Source organism: Babylonia areolata, chromosome 20, assembly GCF_041734735.1.
Source record: "Babylonia areolata isolate BAREFJ2019XMU chromosome 20, ASM4173473v1, whole genome shotgun sequence".
NCBI classification, from domain to species: Eukaryota; Metazoa; Mollusca; class Gastropoda; order Neogastropoda; family Buccinidae; genus Babylonia; species Babylonia areolata.
The window spans coordinates 892,174-912,173 of NC_134895.1; the positions used below are offsets into that span (position 1 = coordinate 892,174).

Below are 20,000 nucleotides of genomic sequence, written 5' to 3' on the forward strand. Positions count from 1 at the left end.
ACGTGTACCACACAGTCAACGACCTGCCCAGCTTCGTGGAGCCAGGCTGTCTGCAGCGCACTGGTCAGTCTGTCAGCTGTGCTTGGTTCTTACAGGCTGTGTGGCGTCTTGACGTCACAGAATGTTCTGTGGCATCTGCATGTGACAGTGTGGTGTGACATGTGCATGTGACAGTGTGGTGTGACATGTGCTTGTGACAGTGTGGTGTGACATGTGCTTGTGACAGTGTGGTGTGACATGTGCTTGTGACAGTGTGGTGTGACATGTGTATGTGACAGTGTGGTGTGACATGTGTATGTGACAGTGTGGTGTGACATGTGCATGTGACAGTGTGGTGTGACATGTGCATGTGACAGTGTGGTGTGACATGTGCTTGTGACAGTGTGGTGTGACATGTGCATGTGACAGTGTGGTGTGACATGTGCTTGTGACAGTGTGGTGTGACATGTGCATGTGACAGTGTGGTGTGACATGTGCTTGTGACAGTGTGGTGTGACATGTGCATGTGACAGTGTGGTGTGACATGTACATGTGACAGTGTGGTGTGACATGTGCATGTGACAGTGTGGTGTGACATGTGCATGTGACAGTGTGGTGTGACATGTGCTTGTGACAGTGTGGTGTGACATGTGCATGGGACAGACTGTGTGTGACATCTGTGTGTAACAGAATGTAGGTACCGGCAACCATTAAAAAAAAAAAATGTTTTGTTAAACAATATTAAAACAAGCTTAGATTAAGACTATAAGTCAGAACAAACACCCCACAAGAAAACTTTTGTTCCTATCTATATTATTAGAAGTGGGCCATCCTTTTTCTAGGTCATTCTGTGTCTGTTGGTAACAGTGTTTTTGTGTTGATCAAGGTGATCATACCTGCAGGTAATACTGTTTTAACATGTGTTATACTTGCGGGCAACATGTTTATGACACTGGACAAGAATGATATGTCTTGTGTCTTCAGGTAACACTGTGTTGACATGTGCTGTGTCTTCAGGTAACACTGTGTTGACATGTGCTGTGTCTTCAGGTAACACTGTGCTGACATGTGCTGTGTCTTCAGGTAACACTGTGTTGACATGTGCTGTGTCTTCAGGTAACACTGTTGACATGTGCTGTGTCTTCAGGTAACACTGTGTTGACATGTGCTGTGTCTTCAGGTAACACTGTGTTGACATGTGCTGTCTTCAGGTAACACTGTTGACATGTATAGTGTCTTCAGGTAACACTGTATTGCCATGTGCTGTGTCTTCAGGTAACACTGTTGACATGTGCTGTGTCTTCAGGTAACACTGTGTTGACATGTGCTGTGTCTTCAGGTAACACTGTGCTGACATGTGCTGTGTCTTCAGGTAACACTGTGTTGGCATGTGCTGTGTCTTCAGGTAACACTGTGTTGACATGTGCTGTGTCTTCAGGTAACACTGTGTTGACATGTGCTGTCTTCAGGTAACACTGTGTTGACATGTGCTGTGTCTTCAGGTAACACTGTGTTGACATGTGCTGTGTCTTCAGGTAACACTGTGTTGACATGTGCTGTGTCTTCAGGTAACACTGTTGACATGTGCTGTCTTCAGGTAACACTGTGTTGACATGTGCTGTGTCTTCAGGTAACACTGTATTGCCATGTGCTGTGTCTTCAGGTAACACTGTTGACATGTGCTGTGTCTTCAGGTAACACTGTGTTGACATGTGCTGTGTCTTCAGGTAACACTGTGTTGACATGTGCTGTGTCTTCAGGTAACACTGTGTTGACATGTGCTGTGTCTTCAGGTAACACTGTGTTGACATGTGCTGTGTCTTCAGGTAACACTGTGTTGACATGTGCTGTGTCTTCAGGTAACACTGTGTTGGCATGTGCTGTGTCTTCAGGTAACACTGTTGACATGTGCTGTCTTCAGGTAACACTGTGTTGACATGTGCTGTGTCTTCAGGTAACACTGTGTTGACATGTGCTGTGTCTTCAGGTAACACTGTGTTGACATGTGCTGTGTCTTCAGGTAACACTGTGTTGGCATGTGCTGTGTCTTCAGGTAACACTGTGTTGACATGTGCTGTGTCTTCAGGTAGCACTGTATTGCCATGTGCTGTGTCTTCAGGTAACACTGTGCTGACATGTGCTGTGTCTTCAGGTAACACTGTGTTGACATGTGCTGTGTCTTCAGGTAACACTGTGTTGACATGTGCTGTGTCTTCAGGTAACACTGTGTTGACATGTGCTGTGTCTTCAGGTAACACTGTGTTGGCATGTGCTGTGTCTTCAGGTAACACTTTGTTGACATGTATAGTGTCTTCAGGTAACACTGTGTTGGCATGTGCTGTGTCTTCAGGTAACACTGTGTTGGCATGTGCTGTGTCTTCAGGTAACACTGTGTTGGCATGTGCTGTGTCTTCAGGTAACACTTTGTTGACATGTATAGTGTCTTCAGGTAACACTGTGTTGGCATGTGCTGTGTCTTCAGGTAACACTGTGTTGGCATGTGCTGTGTCTTCAGGTAACACTTTGTTGACATGTATAGTGTCTTCAGGTAACACTGTGTTGACATGTGCTGTGTCTTCAGGTAACACTGTTGACATGTGCTGTGTCTTCAGGTAACACTGTGTTGACATGTGCTGTGTCTTCAGGTAACACTGTGTTGACATGTGCTGTGTCTTCAGGTAACACTGTGTTGACATGTATAGTGTCTTCAGGTAACACTGTGTTGACATGTGCTGTGTCTTCAGGTAACACTGTGTTGACATGTGCTGTGTCTTCAGGTAACACTGTGTTGGCATGTGCTGTGTCTTCAGGTAACACTTTGTTGACATGTATAGTGTCTTCAGGTAACACTGTGTTGGCATGTGCTGTGTCTTCAGGTAAATTCTGTGTTGACACGTTCTTTGTCTTCAGGTAGCACTTTGTTGATGTGTGCTATGTCCTAAAGTCATACCATGTTAACATGTGATGTGACATAGGTAACACTATGTTGACACGTGCTATGTCTTCAGGTAAACACTATGTTGACACATGCTATGTCTTCAGGTAAACACTATGTTGACACGTGCTATGTCTTCAGGTAAACACTATGTTGACACGTGCTATGTCTTCAGGTAAACACTATATTGACATGTGCTATGCCTCAGGTAACACTGTGTTGACATAATTACCATTCACCTCCAGGTAACAACATCTTGGCGCTGGTGAAGGCCCTTGTAAAGAGCCCCTACCTGGTGGATCCAGGGGACTACCGTCATGGCAGCCTGGTGTTCTTTGACTTCCTTGGGTTCTTCATGGTGGCCTACCCTCAGCGTCTGGCAGTGCTGCTCAACTGGGCCATGCTGGCCGTGGTGCTGGTCAGGGGGGTCAGAGCAGCCCTCAGCAATACCTATGGTGAGAACCATCCTGGAGGGGAACGTGCGGTTCTGTAAGAATGTGTGGTGCTGCTTTGATTGTGTACAAACACACACACGAGGGTCAGAGCAGCCCTCAGCAATACCTATGGTGAGAACCATCCTGGAGGGGAACGTGCGGTTCTGTAAGAATGTGTGGTGCTGCTTTGATTGTGTACAAACACACGAGGGTCAGAGCAGCCCTCAGCAACAATACCTATGGTGAGAACCAAGAATGTGTGGTGCTGCTCTGATTGTGTACAAACACACGAGGGCCAGAGCAGCCCTCAGCAATACCTACGGTGAGAACCATGGCTGGAGGGGAACGTGTGGTACTGCCCCTATAGGGTTGTGTACACAGACACACAGAGTGATGGCCTAGAGGTACCGCGTCCGCCTAGGAAGTGAGAGAATCTGAGCGCCCTGGTTCGAATCATGGCTCAGCCGCCCATATTTTCTCCCCCTCCACTAGACCTTGAGTGGTGGTCTGGATGCTAGTCATTCGGATGAGACGATAAACTGAGGTCCCGTGTGCAGCATGCACTTAGCGCATGTAAAGGAACCCATGGCAACAAAAGGGTTGTTCCTGGCAAAATTCTGTGGAAAAATCCACTTCGATAGGAAAAACAAATAAACCTGCATGCAGGAAAAAATGCAAAAAAAAAAGGGTGGTGCTGTCGTGTAGTGATGCACTATCCCTGGGGAGAGCAGCCCGAATTTGACACAGAGAAATCTGTTGTGACAAAAAGAAATACAAATGCAAATACAAAACACACACACACACAGGAGTCAGAGCAGCCCTCAACAATACCTCTGGTGAGGACCATGACTTGAGGGGAGGTGTGGTGCTGCTCCTAGGGCTGTGTACACACACACACACAACCACACACACACACACACACACACACACACCCACACACAAACACACACACACACACACACACAAACACACAGACACAGGGGCCAGAGCAGACCTCAACAATACTTATGGCAAGGCATCATGGGTGGAGGGGAATGGGGAATGTATGGTACTGTTCCTGGGGCTGTGCACACACACACACACACACACACACACAACCACACACACACACACCCCTCCCTCCCACACACAGGGGTGAGGACAGCTCTCTGTAAGACATGGTGAGGACCACGGCTGGAGGGGAATGTATGGTACTCCAAGGTTTGTGTACATACAAATACACAGCGGTCAGGACAGTCCTCAACAGTTCTTAGGGTGAGGCGTATCATCCAGAGTGGAGTGTGTTGAACTGATTGTAGGGTTGTGCGTACACACACACACACACACACACAACCATGTTTGTATTGTATTACTGTTGTCAGGACAGTTTGAAATGCAGGCTGCTCTTCAAGGAGAAGAGTTTGGTGCCTCAGTGCAACACCAACCTTTTTTTTTGTCTTTCTTTTTTTCTGCCTGCAAGTGTGTTTGGTTTACTTCCAGTGGTGAAAGACCTGCCAGTGCTTACTGTGTGTTTCCAGCACACTGCCCATCAACTCCAACACTGTTTTACAGGCACCGCACGGTGGATGAAATACCAAGCCATGGCGGTTGGCGGTGTCATCCTGACGTGGGTGGTGATGATGGGCGTGGCCATTGCAGTGGGTTTTTTCATGACGCTGATTGGACGAGAGATGGCCTACTATTCCCGGGACTACAACGTCATGTTCCTTTTTGTCTGCCCCGCAGTGGCGGTGGCGCTAGCTCTTCACCTGGCCCTGAAAGATTTTTGCTTCCAGGTGGGTGGCAGTGATCACTGCTCTCTGTTTGCCTCACGTGTGTCTTACCTGTTCGTATTTTGTCTTCTTAGCTTTAACCCATTTACCGCCAGGGAAACATAACCTTGTGCTGCACGGCATCTGTCAGGGAATATGTGATGTGTGATGTATGACGGGCACAATAGCTGAGTGGTTAAAGCGTTGGACTTTCAATCTGAGGGTCCCGGGTTTGAATCTCGGTGGCACCTAGTGGGTAAAGGGTGGAGATTTTTCCGATGTCTTAGGTCAACATATGTGCAGACCTGCTAGTGCCTGAACCCCCTTCGTGTGTATACACACACAGAAGATCAAATACGCATGTTAAAGATCCTGTAATCCATGTCAGCGTTCGGTGGGTTATGGAAACAAGAACATACCCAGAATGCACCCCCCCGAAAACGGAGTATGGCTGCCTACATGGTGGGGTAAATAATCAAAATGGTCATACACGTAAAATGTTAAATGTTATATGTTTGTCTGAGTGTGTATGTGTGCATGCCTGAAATCTGATTGAATGACACAGGAAACGAATGATGAGCGCCCAATGGCAGCCATCAGTTGGCTCTATTTAGGTAGGCAGCCTGTTGTGTAAATGACCCCGTGTTTGTAAAGCGCTTAGAGCTTGGTCTGCGACCGAGGGTAGGTGCTATAGAAGTATCCATATCAATCAATTAATCAATCAGTATGATGAGTGTGTGTAAAAACAGTGATGGGGTCTGAAGTGACACACCTGTGGGGGATATATATATATATATATATTAGACTTTTATATAGTCTGTTTTTCCAGAAATACTGCTCAAAGTGTTATACGTTTATATAGATATAGACAGATATCTCTATCTATTTATATGGGTGCGTATCTATCTATCTATATATCTATCTGTCTGTGTGAAGGTATGTTGTTTGTATATGTGTTATGTGTGTATATATATGTAATTTTTATGTATTATATGTATGTATATATATATGAATGCTGTGTGTGTACAGGCAGTGAGGGGGCATGACGTGGCAGAGCTGTACTTTGAGGCCAACCTGTTGCTGTGGTCAGTGGTGGTGGGGGTGTTGACGTACTGTGGAATCATGTCGGCCTTCGCTCCCCTCATGTTCATCCTGGGGCCTCTCTCGGCACGTCTCATCGCGCACCTCACCTCCCTGTCCCTGCAAGGTGAAGGTCACCACGCACATCACACAGCGCACAGCACAGCACACACAGCACAGCACAGCACAGCACAGCACAGCACAGCACAGCACAGCACACACACACACACACACACACACACACACACACACACACACACACACACACACACACACACATACAACACACACATACACCCATGCTCACACACATTTTCACACACACACACACACACACACACACACACACACTAACCGAGGACCCATGGTGTGTGTGTGTGAACAGACCACAGAGTGTACACAGCAGTGACTCTTGTTGGAACACTGGTTCTTCACCTGTACATGACCGATCACACCACACAGCACAGCACAGCATAGCATAGCACAGCACAGCGCAGCACAAGACAACACAACACAGCACAGCACAACACAACACAACACAGAACAGCACAGCACAGCACAACACAGCACAACACAACACAACACAGCACAGCACAACACAACACAACACAACACACACAAACTGAGGACCCATGGTGTATGTGTGTGAACAGATCACAGAGTTAAAACGGCGGTGCTGATTCCTCAGCTCTACATGAACTCCCGCATGTGCGCACACGCACTCACACACACACACACACACACACCATGGTGTGTGTGTGTGTGTGTGTGTGAACAGCACAGAGTGTACACAGCTGTGACACTAGGAGGGAAGCTAGTTCCGCAGCTCTACATGACCTACATCACAGCACAACACAACACAACACAACACAACACACTAACCGAGGACCAATGGTGTGTGTGTGAACAGACCACAGGTTGTGCACAGCGGTGACACTAGGAGGGATGCTGGTTCCCCAGCTCTACATGACCTACATCACAACACAGCACAACACAACACCACACAACACAACACAACACAACACAACACAACACACTAACCGAGGACCCATGGTGTGTGTGAACAGACCACAGGGTGTACACAGCGGTGACACTAGGGGGGATGCTGGTTCCCCAGCTCTACATGACCTACATCACAGCACAACACAACACAACACAACACAGCACACTAACCGAGGACCCATGGTGTGTGTGTGAACAGACCACAGGGTGTACACAGTGGTGACACTAGGGGGGATGCTGGTTCCCCAGCTCTACATGACCTACATCACAGCACAACACAGCACAACACAGCACAGCACAACACAACACAACACAACACAACACAACACAACACAACACAACACAACACAGCACACTAACCAAGGACCCATGGTGTGTGTGAACAGACCACAGGGTGTACACAGCTGTGACACTAGGGGGGATGCTGGTTCCCCAGCTCTACATGACCTACCAGGGCTTCATCCTCCTCACCTTCTTCATCCCCATTATGGGCCGCACCGGTACCGAGGCTCACCCTGACATCATCGTCGCCGTCATGACCATGCTGCCTGTTGCCATGGTGCTGACCTCCCAGGTGAGTGACCCATCCCCCCCTCTCCCTCCTCCCTCCCTGTCCAGGTGTGTGTGTGTGTGTGTTACAACATTGACGTTTGTTGATGCCAGGTCTTCCCTGCTGTTTTTGCTCTTGTTTGTGTGGTGCTCACACCTGTTTAGCAGTATGATTTTTGCATCATTTGTATACACTGGGTTTTGTTTTTTTTATACTTGGAGTATACCAGTCCACGAAAGCAGATGTGTGTACAGATGAGAACAGTACAAATGGTGTGTTTATGTATGTAGAGATGGAGACAATACAGATGGTGTGTTTATGTATGTACAGATGGGGACAGTACAGATGGTGTGTTTATGTGTGTACAGATGGAGACAATACAGATGGTGTGTTTATGTATGTAGAGATGGAGACAATGCAGATGGTGTGTTTATGTGTGTGCAGATGGAGACAATACAGATGGTGTGTTTATGTATGTAGAGATGGAGACAATACAGATGGTGTGTTTATGTGTGTACAGATGGAGACAATACAGATGGTGTGTTTATGTGTGTACAGATGGGGACAATACAGATGGTGTGTTTATGTGTGTACAGATGGAGACAATACAGATGGTGTGTTTATGTGTGTACAGATCGGAACAGTACAGATGGTGTGTTTGTGTGTGTACGGATGGAGACAGTACAGATGGTGTGTTTATGTGTGTAGAGATGGGGACAATACAGATGGTGTGTTTATGTGTGTACAGATGGAGACAGTACAGATGGTGTGTTTATGTGTGTACAGATCGGAACAGTACAGATGGTGTGTTTATGTGTGTACAGATGGAGACAGTACAGATGGTGTGTTTATGTGTGTAGAGATGGGGACAATACAGATGGTGTGTTTATGTGTGTACAGATGGAGACAGTACAGATAGTGTGTTTATGTGTGTACAGATGGAGACAATACAGATGGTGTGTTTATGTGTGTACAGATGGAGACAATACAGATGGTGTGTTTATGTGTGTACAGATGGAGACAATACAGATGGTGTGTTTATGTGTGTACAGATCGGAACAGTACAGATGGTGTGTTTGTGTGTGTACGGATGGAGACAGTACAGATGGTGTGTTTATGTGTGTAGAGATGGGGACAATACAGATGGTGTGTTTATGTGTGTACAGATGGAGACAGTACAGATAGTGTGTTTATGTGTGTACAGATCGGAACAGTACAGATGGTGTGTTTATGTGTGTACAGATGGAGACAGTACAGATGGTGTGTTTATGTGTGTAGAGATGGGGACAATACAGATGGTGTGTTTATGTGTGTACAGATCGGAACAGTACAGATGGTGTGTTTATGTGTGTACAGATGGAGACAATACAGATGGTGTGTTTATGTGTGTACAGATGGAGACAATGCAGATGGTGTGTTTATGTATGTAGAGATGGAGACAATACAGATGGTGTGTTTATGTATGTAGAGATGGAGACAATGCAGATGGTGTGTTTATGTGTGTACAGATGGAGACAATGCAGATGGTGTGTTTATGTGTGTACAGATGGAGACAATGCAGATGGTGTGTTTATGTGTGTACAGATGGAGGCAATACAGATGGTGTGTTTATGTGTGTGCAGATCGGAACAGTACAGATGGTGTGTTTATGTGTGTACAGATGGAGACAATACAGATGGTGTGTTTATGTATGTACAGATGGAGACAATACAGATGGTGTGTTTATGTGTGTACAGATGGAGACAATGCAGATGGTGTGTTTATGTATGTAGAGATGGAGACAATGCAGATGGTGTGTTTATGTGTGTACAGATGGAGACAATACAGATGGTGTGTTTATGTGTGTACAGATGGAGACAATGCAGATGGTGTGTTTATGTATGTAGAGATGGAGACAATGCAGATGGTGTGTTTATGTATGTAGAGATGGAGACAGTACAGATGGTGTGTTTATGTGTGTGCAGATGGGGACAGTACAGATGGTGTGTTTATGTGTGTAGAGATGGAGACAATGCAGATGGTGTGTTTATGTATGTAGAGATGGAGACAATACAGATGGTGTGTTTATGTATGTAGAGATGGAGACAATGCAGATGGTGTGTTTATGTATGTAGAGATGGAGACAATACAGATGGTGTGTTTATGTGTGTACAGATGGGGACAGTACAGATGGTGTGTTTATGTGTGTACAGATGGGGACAGTACAGATGGTGTGTTTATGTGTGTGCAGATGGGGACAGTCAGTAGAGATGGTGTGTTTATGTGTGTGCAGATGGGGACAGTGCAGATGGTGTGTAAATGCATGTGCAGATGGAGACAGTGCAGATGGCATACTTATGTTCATATGGAGACAGTGCAGATGGTGTGTTGATGTGTGTGCAGATGGGGACAGTGCAGATGATGTGTTGATGTGTGTGCAGATGGGGACAGTACAGACAGTGTGTTGATGCGTGTGCAGATGGGACAGTACAGACAGTGTGTTGATGCGTGTGCAGATGGGGTTGGTGTACCTCAGTCGGGGAATGGGGCGTGTGGTGCGAGGCCTGCTGGTGGTGACGGTGGTGGCTGTCGTGACGCTGGCGCTCACCCCCCTTGGCTTTCCCTTTAGCTCTCAGGCCCCCACCAAGCAGAGGATGCTCTTTGCTGTGAGTCCTCTCCCTCTCCCTCTCACTCCTTCCCTCCCTCCCTCCCTCCCTCCCCCTTTGTTTGTTTTTTTCATTAGCAGATATTGATCTGTCCGCTACACCTTGATGGCTCCATGAAACTAAAGCAGATGTACAGTGTGCGGTGCTCTTGGTGTCTTGAGAAGGACATGGACACTGAACTGACGTACAAGCTGGTCCAGTTTCTTTTCTGTCATCATCTGTGTCACGATGACAGGAAGCATGCATACATGCTTACTCTGCTCCAGCACGTGACATGCATGCATGTCTGCGTGGACAGACACACACACGCATGCACGCACACATGCATGCAGGCACGCACGCATGCATGCACACACATACATGCACACGCACACACACATACATATATACTCATCATCTCCTGTATTCATAGGCAGCAGCTCATGTCTGTCTATAAACACATACACACATGTGCACACACAGCCACCAAGGCTGACTGTCACCTTGCAGAAAAGACGAGAAAAACAACAACTGAGAATGAAATAGGAGGTATTTTCTGGAATGTGAAAGAACCAATGCATATAAATGAACATTGTTATTATATGTGGAAGAGTGCAGGAGCTGTTAGTATCAGCCACAGGACTGGACACAGACTGTTGTCACATGGTGACAGTGTTAATATCAGCCACAGGACTGGAGACAGACTGTTGTCACATGGTGACAGTGTTAATATCAGCCACAGTACTGGAGACAGACTGTTGTCACATGGTGACAGTGTTAATATCAGCCACAGTACTGGAGACAGACTGTTGTCACATGGTGATGGTGTTAATATCAGCCACAGTACTGGAGACAGACTGTTGTCACATGGTGACAGTGTTAATATCAGCCATAGGACTGGAGACAGACTGTTGTCACATGGTGACAGTGTTAATATCAGCCACAGTACTGGACACAGACTGTTGTCACATGGTGACAGTGTTAATATCAGCCATAGGACTGGAGACAGACTGTTGTCACATGGTGACAGTGTTAATATCAGCCATAGGACTGGAGACAGACTGTTGTCATATGGTGACAGTGTTAATATCAGCCACAGGACTGGAGACAGACTGTTGTCACATGGTGACAGTGTTAATATCAGCCACAGTACTGGAGACAGACTGTTGTCACATGGTGACAGTGTTAATATCAGCCACAGTACTGGAGACAGACTGTTGTCACATGGTGACAGTGTTAATATCAGCCACAGTACTGAAGACAGACTGTTGTCACATGGTGATGGTGTTAATATCAGCCACAGTACTGAAGACAGACTGTTGTCACATGGTGACAGTGTTAATATCAGCCACAGTACTGGAGACAGACTGTTGTCACATGGTGACAGTGTTAATATCAGCCACAGGAATGGTGTTAATATCAGCCATAGTACTGGACACAGACTGTTGTCACATGGTGATGGTGTTAATATCAGCCACAGGACTGGAGACAGACTGTTGTCACTTGGTGACAGTGTTAATATCAGCCACAGTACTGGAGACAGACTGTTGTCACTTGGTGACAGTGTTAATATCAGCCACAGTACTGGAGACAGACTGTTGTCACATGGTGATGGTGTTAATATCAGCCACAGTACTGAAGACAGACTGTTGTCACATGGTGACAGTGTTAGTATCAGCCATAGTACTGGAGACAGACTGTTGTCACATGGTGACAGTGTTAGTATCAGCCATAGTACTGGAGACAGACTGTTGTCACATGGTGACAGTGTTAGTATCAGCCATAGTACTGGAGACAGACTGTTGTCACATGGTGACAGTGTTAATATCAGCCACAGGACTGGAGACAGACTGTTGTCACATGGTGACAGTGTTAATATCAGCCATAGTACTGAAGACAGACTGTTGTCACATGGTGACAGTGTTAATATCAGCCACAGTACTGGAGACAGACTGTTGTCACATGGTGACAGTGTTAATATCAGCCACAGTACTGGACACACACTGTTGTCACATGGTGACAGTGTTAATATCAGCCACAGTACTGGACACAGACTGTTGTCACATGGTGACAGTGTTAATATCAGCCACAGTACTGGACACAGACTGTTGTCACATGGTGACAGTGTTAATATCAGCCACAGTACTGAAGACAGACTGTTGTCACATGGTGACAGTGTTAATATCAGCCATAGTACTGAAGACAGACTGTTGTCACATGGTGACAGTGTTAATATCAGCCACAGTACTGGACACAGACTGTTGTCACATGGTGATGGTGTTAATATCAGCCACAGTACTGGAGACAGACTGTTGTCACATGGTGACAGTGTTAATATCAGGCACAGTACTGGAGACAGACTGTTGTCACATGGTGACAGTGTTAATATCAGCCACAGGACTGAAGACAGACTGTTGTCACATGGTGACAGTGTTAATATCAGCCACAGTACTGGAGACAGACTGTTGTCACATGGTGACAGTGTTAATATCAGCCACAGGACTGGAGACAGACTGTTGTCACATGGTGACAGTGTTAATATCAGCCACAGTACTGAAGACAGACTGTTGTCACATGGTGACAGTGTTAATATCAGCCACAGTACTGAAGACAGACTGTTGTCACATGGTGACAGTGTTAATATCAGCCATAGTACTGGAGACAGACTGTTGTCACATGGTGACAGTGTTAATATCAGCCATAGTACTGAAGACAGACTGTTGTCACATGGTGACAGTGTTAATATCAGCCATAGGACTGGAGACAGACTGTTGTCACATGGTGATGGTGTTAATATCAGCCATAGTACTGAAGACAGACTGTTGTCACATGGTGACAGTGTTAATATCAGCCATAGTACTGGAGACAGACTTGTCACATGGTGACAGTGTTAGTATCAGCCATAGTACTGGAGACAGACTGTTGTCACATCGTGACAGTGTTAATATCAGCCACAGTACTGGAGACACACTGTTGTCACATGGTGACAGTGTTAGTATCAGCCATAGTACTAGAGACAGACTGTTGTCACATGGTGATGGTGTTAATATCAGCCACAGTACTGGAGACAGACTGTTGTCACATGGTGACAGTGTTAATATCAGCCATAGTACTGAAGACAGACTGTTGTCACATGGTGATGGTGTTAATATCAGCCACAGTACTGGAGACAGACTGTTGTCACATGGTGATGGTGTTAATATCAGCCACAGTACTGAAGACAGACTGTTGTCACATGGTGACAGTGTTAATATCAGCCATAGTACTGGAGACAGACTGTTGTCACATGGTGACAGTGTTAATATCAGCCACAGTACTGAAGACAGACTGTTGTCACATGGTGATGGTGTTAATATCAGCCACAGTACTGGACACAGACTGTTGTCACATGGTGACAGTGTTAATATCAGCCATAGTACTGGAGACAGACTGTTGTCACATGGTGATGGTGTTAATATCAGCCACAGTACTGGAGACAGACTGTTGTCACATGGTGATGGTGTTAATATCAGCCACAGTACTGGAGACAGACTGTTGTCACATGGTGACAGTGTTAATATCAGCCACAGGAATGGTGTTAATATCAGCCATAGTACTGGACACAGACTGTTGTCACATGGTGATGGTGTTAATATCAGCCACAGGACTGGAGACAGACTGTTGTCACTTGGTGACAGTGTTAATATCAGCCACAGTACTGGAGACAGACTGTTGTCACATGGTGATGGTGTTAATATCAGCCATAGTACTGGAGACAGACTGTTGTCACATGGTGACAGTGTTAATATCAGCCACAGGACTGGAGACAGACTGTTGTCACATGGTGACAGTGTTAATATCAGCCATAGTACTGAAGACAGACTGTTGTCACATGGTGACAGTGTTAATATCAGCCACAGTACTGGAGACAGACTGTTGTCACATGGTGACAGTGTTAATATCAGCCACAGTACTGAAGACAGACTGTTGTCACATGGTGACAGTGTTAATATCAGCCATAGTACTGAAGACAGACTGTTGTCACATGGTGACAGTGTTAATATCAGCCACAGTACTGGACACAGACTGTTGTCACATGGTGATGGTGTTAATATCAGCCACAGTACTGGAGACAGACTGTTGTCACATGGTGACAGTGTTAATATCAGCCACAGTACTGGAGACAGACTGTTGTCACATGGTGACAGTGTTAATATCAGCCACAGGACTGAAGACAGACTGTTGTCACATGGTGACAGTGTTAATATCAGCCACAGTACTGGAGACAGACTGTTGTCACATGGTGACAGTGTTAATATCAGCCACAGGACTGGAGACAGACTGTTGTCACATGGTGACAGTGTTAATATCAGCCACAGTACTGAAGACAGACTGTTGTCACATGGTGACAGTGTTAATATCAGCCACAGTACTGAAGACAGACTGTTGTCACATGGTGACAGTGTTAATATCAGCCATAGTACTGGAGACAGACTGTTGTCACATGGTGACAGTGTTAATATCAGCCATAGTACTGAAGACAGACTGTTGTCACATGGTGACAGTGTTAATATCAGCCATAGGACTGGAGACAGACTGTTGTCACATGGTGATGGTGTTAATATCAGCCATAGTACTGAAGACAGACTGTTGTCACATGGTGACAGTGTTAATATCAGCCATAGTACTGAAGACAGACTGTTGTCACATGGTGACAGTGTTAGTATCAGCCATAGTACTGGAGACAGACTGTTGTCACATGGTGACAGTGTTAATATCAGCCACAGTACTGAAGACAGACTGTTGTCACATGGTGACAGTGTTAATATCAGCCATAGTACTGGAGACAGACTTGTCACATGGTGACAGTGTTAGTATCAGCCATAGTACTGGAGACAGACTGTTGTCACATCGTGACAGTGTTAATATCAGCCAGAGTACTGGAGACACACTGTTGTCACATGGTGACAGTGTTAGTATCAGCCATAGTACTAGAGACAGACTGTTGTCACATGGTGATGGTGTTAATATCAGCCACAGTACTGGACACAGACTGTTGTCACATGGTGATGGTGTTAATATCAGCCATAGTACTGGAGACAGACTGTTGTCACATGGTGACAGTGTTAATATCAGCCACAGTACTGGACACAGACTGTTGTCACATGGTGATGGTGTTAATATCAGCCACAGGACTGGAGACAGGCTGTTGTCACATGGTGACAGTGTTAATATCAGCCACAGTACTGGACACAGACTGTTGTCACATGGTGATGGTGTTAGTATCAGCCATAGTACTGGAGACAGGCTGTTGTCACATGGTGACAGTGTTAATATCAGCCATAGGACTGGAGACAGACTGTTGTCACATGGTGACAGTGTTAATATCAGCCACAGTACTGGAGACAGACTGTTGTCACATGGTGACAGTGTTAATATCAGCCATAGTACTGGAGACAGGCTGTTGTCACATGGTGACAGTGTTAATATCAGCCATAGTACTGGAGACAGGCTGTTGTCACATGGTGATGGTGTTAGTATCAGCCATAGTACTGGAGACAGGCTGTTGTCACATGGTGACAGTGTTAATATCAGCCATAGGACTGGAGACAGGCTGTTGTCACATGGTGATGGTGTTAATATCAGCCACAGTACTGGAGACAGACTGTTGTCACATGGTGACAGTGTTAGTATCAGCCACAGTACTGAAGACAGACTGTTGTCACATGGTGACAGTGTTAATATCAGCCATAGGACTGGAGACAGACTGTTGTCACATGGTGACAGTGTTAATATCAGCCACAGTACTGAAGACAGACTGTTGTCACATGGTGACAGTGTTAATATCAGCCATAGTACTGGAGACAGACTGTTGTCACATGGTGATGGTGTTAATATCAGCCATAGGACTGGAGACAGACTGTTGTCACATGGTGATGGTGTTAGTATCAGCCATAGTACTGAAGACAGACTGTTGTCACATGGTGACAGTGTTAATATCAGCCACAGTACTGGAGACAGACTGTTGTCACATGGTGATGGTGTTAATATCAGCCATAGTACTGGAGACAGACTGTTGTCACATGGTGATGGTGTTAGTATCAGCCATAGTACTGGAGACAGACTGTTGTCACATGGTGATGGTGTTAATATCAGCCATAGTACTGGAGACAGACTTGTCACATGGTGACAGTGTTAATATCAGCCACAGTACTGAAGACAGACTGTTGTCACATGGTGACAGTGTTAATATCAGCCATAGTACTGGAGACAGACTGTTGTCACATGGTGACAGTGTTAATATCAGCCATAGTACTGAAGAGAGACTGTTGTCACATGGTGACAGTGTTAATATCAGCCACAGTACTGGAGACAGACTGTTGTCACATGGTGATGGTGTTAGTATCAGCCACAGTACTGGAGACAGACTGTTGTCACATGGTGACAGTGTTAATATCAGCCACAGGAATGGTGTTAATATCAGCCATAGTACTGGACACAGACTGTTGTCACATGGTGATGGTGTTAATATCAGCCACAGGACTGGAGACAGACTGTTGTCACTTGGTGACAGTGTTAATATCAGCCACAGTACTGGAGACAGACTGTTGTCACATGGTGATGGTGTTAATATCAGCCATAGTACTGGAGACAGACTGTTGTCACATGGTGACAGTGTTAGTATCAGCCATAGTACTGGAGACAGACTGTTGTCACATGGTGACAGTGTTAGTATCAGCCATAGTACTGGAGACAGACTGTTGTCACATGGTGACAGTGTTAGTATCAGCCATAGTACTGGAGACAGACTGTTGTCACATGGTGACAGTGTTAGTATCAGCCATAGTACTGGAGACAGACTGTTGTCACATGGTGACAGTGTTAATATCAGCCACAGGACTGGAGACAGACTGTTGTCACATGGTGACAGTGTTAATATCAGCCATAGTACTGAAGACAGACTGTTGTCACATGGTGACAGTGTTAATATCAGCCACAGTACTGGAGACAGACTGTTGTCACATGGTGACAGTGTTAATATCAGCCACAGTACTGAAGACAGACTGTTGTCACATGGTGACAGTGTTAATATCAGCCATAGTACTGAAGACAGACTGTTGTCACATGGTGACAGTGTTAATATCAGCCACAGTACTGGACACAGACTGTTGTCACATGGTGATGGTGTTAATATCAGCCACAGTACTGGAGACAGACTGTTGTCACATGGTGACAGTGTTAATATCAGCCACAGTACTGGAGACAGACTGTTGTCACATGGTGACAGTGTTAATATCAGCCACAGGACTGAAGACAGACTGTTGTCACATGGTGACAGTGTTAATATCAGCCACAGTACTGGAGACAGACTGTTGTCACATGGTGACAGTGTTAATATCAGCCACAGGACTGGAGACAGACTGTTGTCACATGGTGACAGTATTAATATCAGCCACAGTACTGAAGACAGACTGTTGTCACATGGTGACAGTGTTAATATCAGCCACAGTACTGAAGACAGACTGTTGTCACATGGTGACAGTGTTAATATCAGCCATAGTACTGGAGACAGACTGTTGTCACATGGTGACAGTGTTAATATCAGCCATAGTACTGAAGACAGACTGTTGTCACATGGTGACAGTGTTAATATCAGCCATAGGACTGGAGACAGACTGTTGTCACATGGTGATGGTGTTAATATCAGCCATAGTACTGAAGACAGACTGTTGTCACATGGTGACAGTGTTAATATCAGCCATAGTACTGAAGACAGACTGTTGTCACATGGTGACAGTGTTAGTATCAGCCATAGTACTGGAGACAGACTGTTGTCACATGGTGACAGTGTTAATATCAGCCACAGTACTGAAGACAGACTGTTGTCACATGGTGACAGTGTTAATATCAGCCATAGTACTGGAGACAGACTTGTCACATGGTGACAGTGTTAGTATCAGCCATAGTACTGGAGACAGACTGTTGTCACATCGTGACAGTGTTAATATCAGCCAGAGTACTGGAGACACACTGTTGTCACATGGTGACAGTGTTAGTATCAGCCATAGTACTAGAGACAGACTGTTGTCACATGGTGATGGTGTTAATATCAGCCACAGGACTGGAGACAGACTGTTGTCATATGGTGATGGTGTTAGTATCAGCCACAGTACTGGAGACAGACTGTTGTCACATGGTGACAGTGTTAATATCAGCCATAGTACTGGAGACAGACTGTTGTCACATGGTGATGGTGTTAATATCAGCCACAGTACTGGACACAGACTGTTGTCACATGGTGACAGTGTTAATATCAGCCACAGTACTGGACACAGACTGTTGTCACATGGTGATGGTGTTAATATCAGCCATAGTACTGGAGACAGACTGTTGTCACATGGTGACAGTGTTAATATCAGCCACAGTACTGGACACAGACTGTTGTCACATGGTGATGGTGTTAATATCAGCCACAGGACTGGAGACAGGCTGTTGTCACATGGTGACAGTGTTAATATCAGCCACAGTACTGGACACAGACTGTTGTCACATGGTGATGGTGTTAGTATCAGCCATAGTACTGGAGACAGGCTGTTGTCACATGGTGACAGTGTTAATATCAGCCATAGGACTGGAGACAGACTGTTGTCACATGGTGACAGTGTTAATATCAGCCACAGTACTGGAGACAGACTGTTGTCACATGGTGACAGTGTTAATATCAGCCATAGTACTGGAGACAGGCTGTTGTCACATGGTGACAGTGTTAATATCAGCCATAGTACTGGAGACAGGCTGTTGTCACATGGTGATGGTGTTAGTATCAGCCATAGTACTGGAGACAGGCTGTTGTCACATGGTGACAGTGTTAATATCAGCCATAGGACTGGAGACAGGCTGTTGTCACATGGTGATGGTGTTAATATCAGCCACAGTACTGGAGACAGACTGTTGTCACATGGTGACAGTGTTAGTATCAGCCACAGTACTGAAGACAGACTGTTGTCACATGGTGATGGTGTTAATATCAGCCATAGTACTGGAGACAGACTGTTGTCACATGGTGACAGTGTTAATATCAGCCACAGTACTGGAGACAGACTGTTGTCACATGGTGATGGTGTTAGTATCAGCCATAGTACTGAAGACAGACTGTTGTCACATGGTGACAGTGTTAATATCAGCCACAGTACTGGAGACAGACTGTTGTCACATGGTGATGGTGTTAATATCAGCCACAGTACTGGAGACAGACTGTTGTCACATGGTGACAGTGTTAGTATCAGCCACAGTACTGGAGACAGACTGTTGTCACATGGTGACAGTGTTAATATCAGCCACAGGACTGGAGACAGACTGTTGTCACATGGTGACAGTGTTAATATCAGCCATAGTACTGGAGACAGACTGTTGTCACATGGTGACAGTGTTAGTATCAGCCACAGTACTGGAGACAGACTGTTGTCACATGGTGACAGTGTTAGTATCAGCCACAGTACTGGAGACAGACTGTTGTCACATGGTGACAGTGTTAATATCAGCCACAGGACTGGAGACAGACTGTTGTCACATGGTGACAGTGTTAATATCAGCCATAGTACTGGAGACAGACTGTTGTCACATGGTGACAGTGTTAATATCAGCCACAGTACTGAAGACAGACTG

General features: G+C 45.7%; 1 protein-coding gene across 1 annotated transcript in view; it reads left to right on the top strand.

Moving 5' to 3' along the window:
* The window catches only part of LOC143294827 (endoplasmic reticulum metallopeptidase 1-like), a 35,591-nt gene that overhangs the window by 5,049 nt on the left and 10,542 nt on the right, over positions 1 to 20,000 (top strand). The window contains exons 5-10 of the mRNA XM_076606328.1: positions 1 to 63; positions 3,160 to 3,369; positions 4,900 to 5,123; positions 6,129 to 6,306; positions 7,568 to 7,755; positions 10,227 to 10,376. The exon at positions 1 to 63 is cut by the window's left edge and continues 30 nt beyond it. Coding sequence (XP_076462443.1) covers positions 1 to 63; positions 3,160 to 3,369; positions 4,900 to 5,123; positions 6,129 to 6,306; positions 7,568 to 7,755; positions 10,227 to 10,376 — 1,013 coding nt within the window. The remainder of the gene's footprint in view (positions 64 to 3,159; positions 3,370 to 4,899; positions 5,124 to 6,128; positions 6,307 to 7,567; positions 7,756 to 10,226; positions 10,377 to 20,000) is intronic.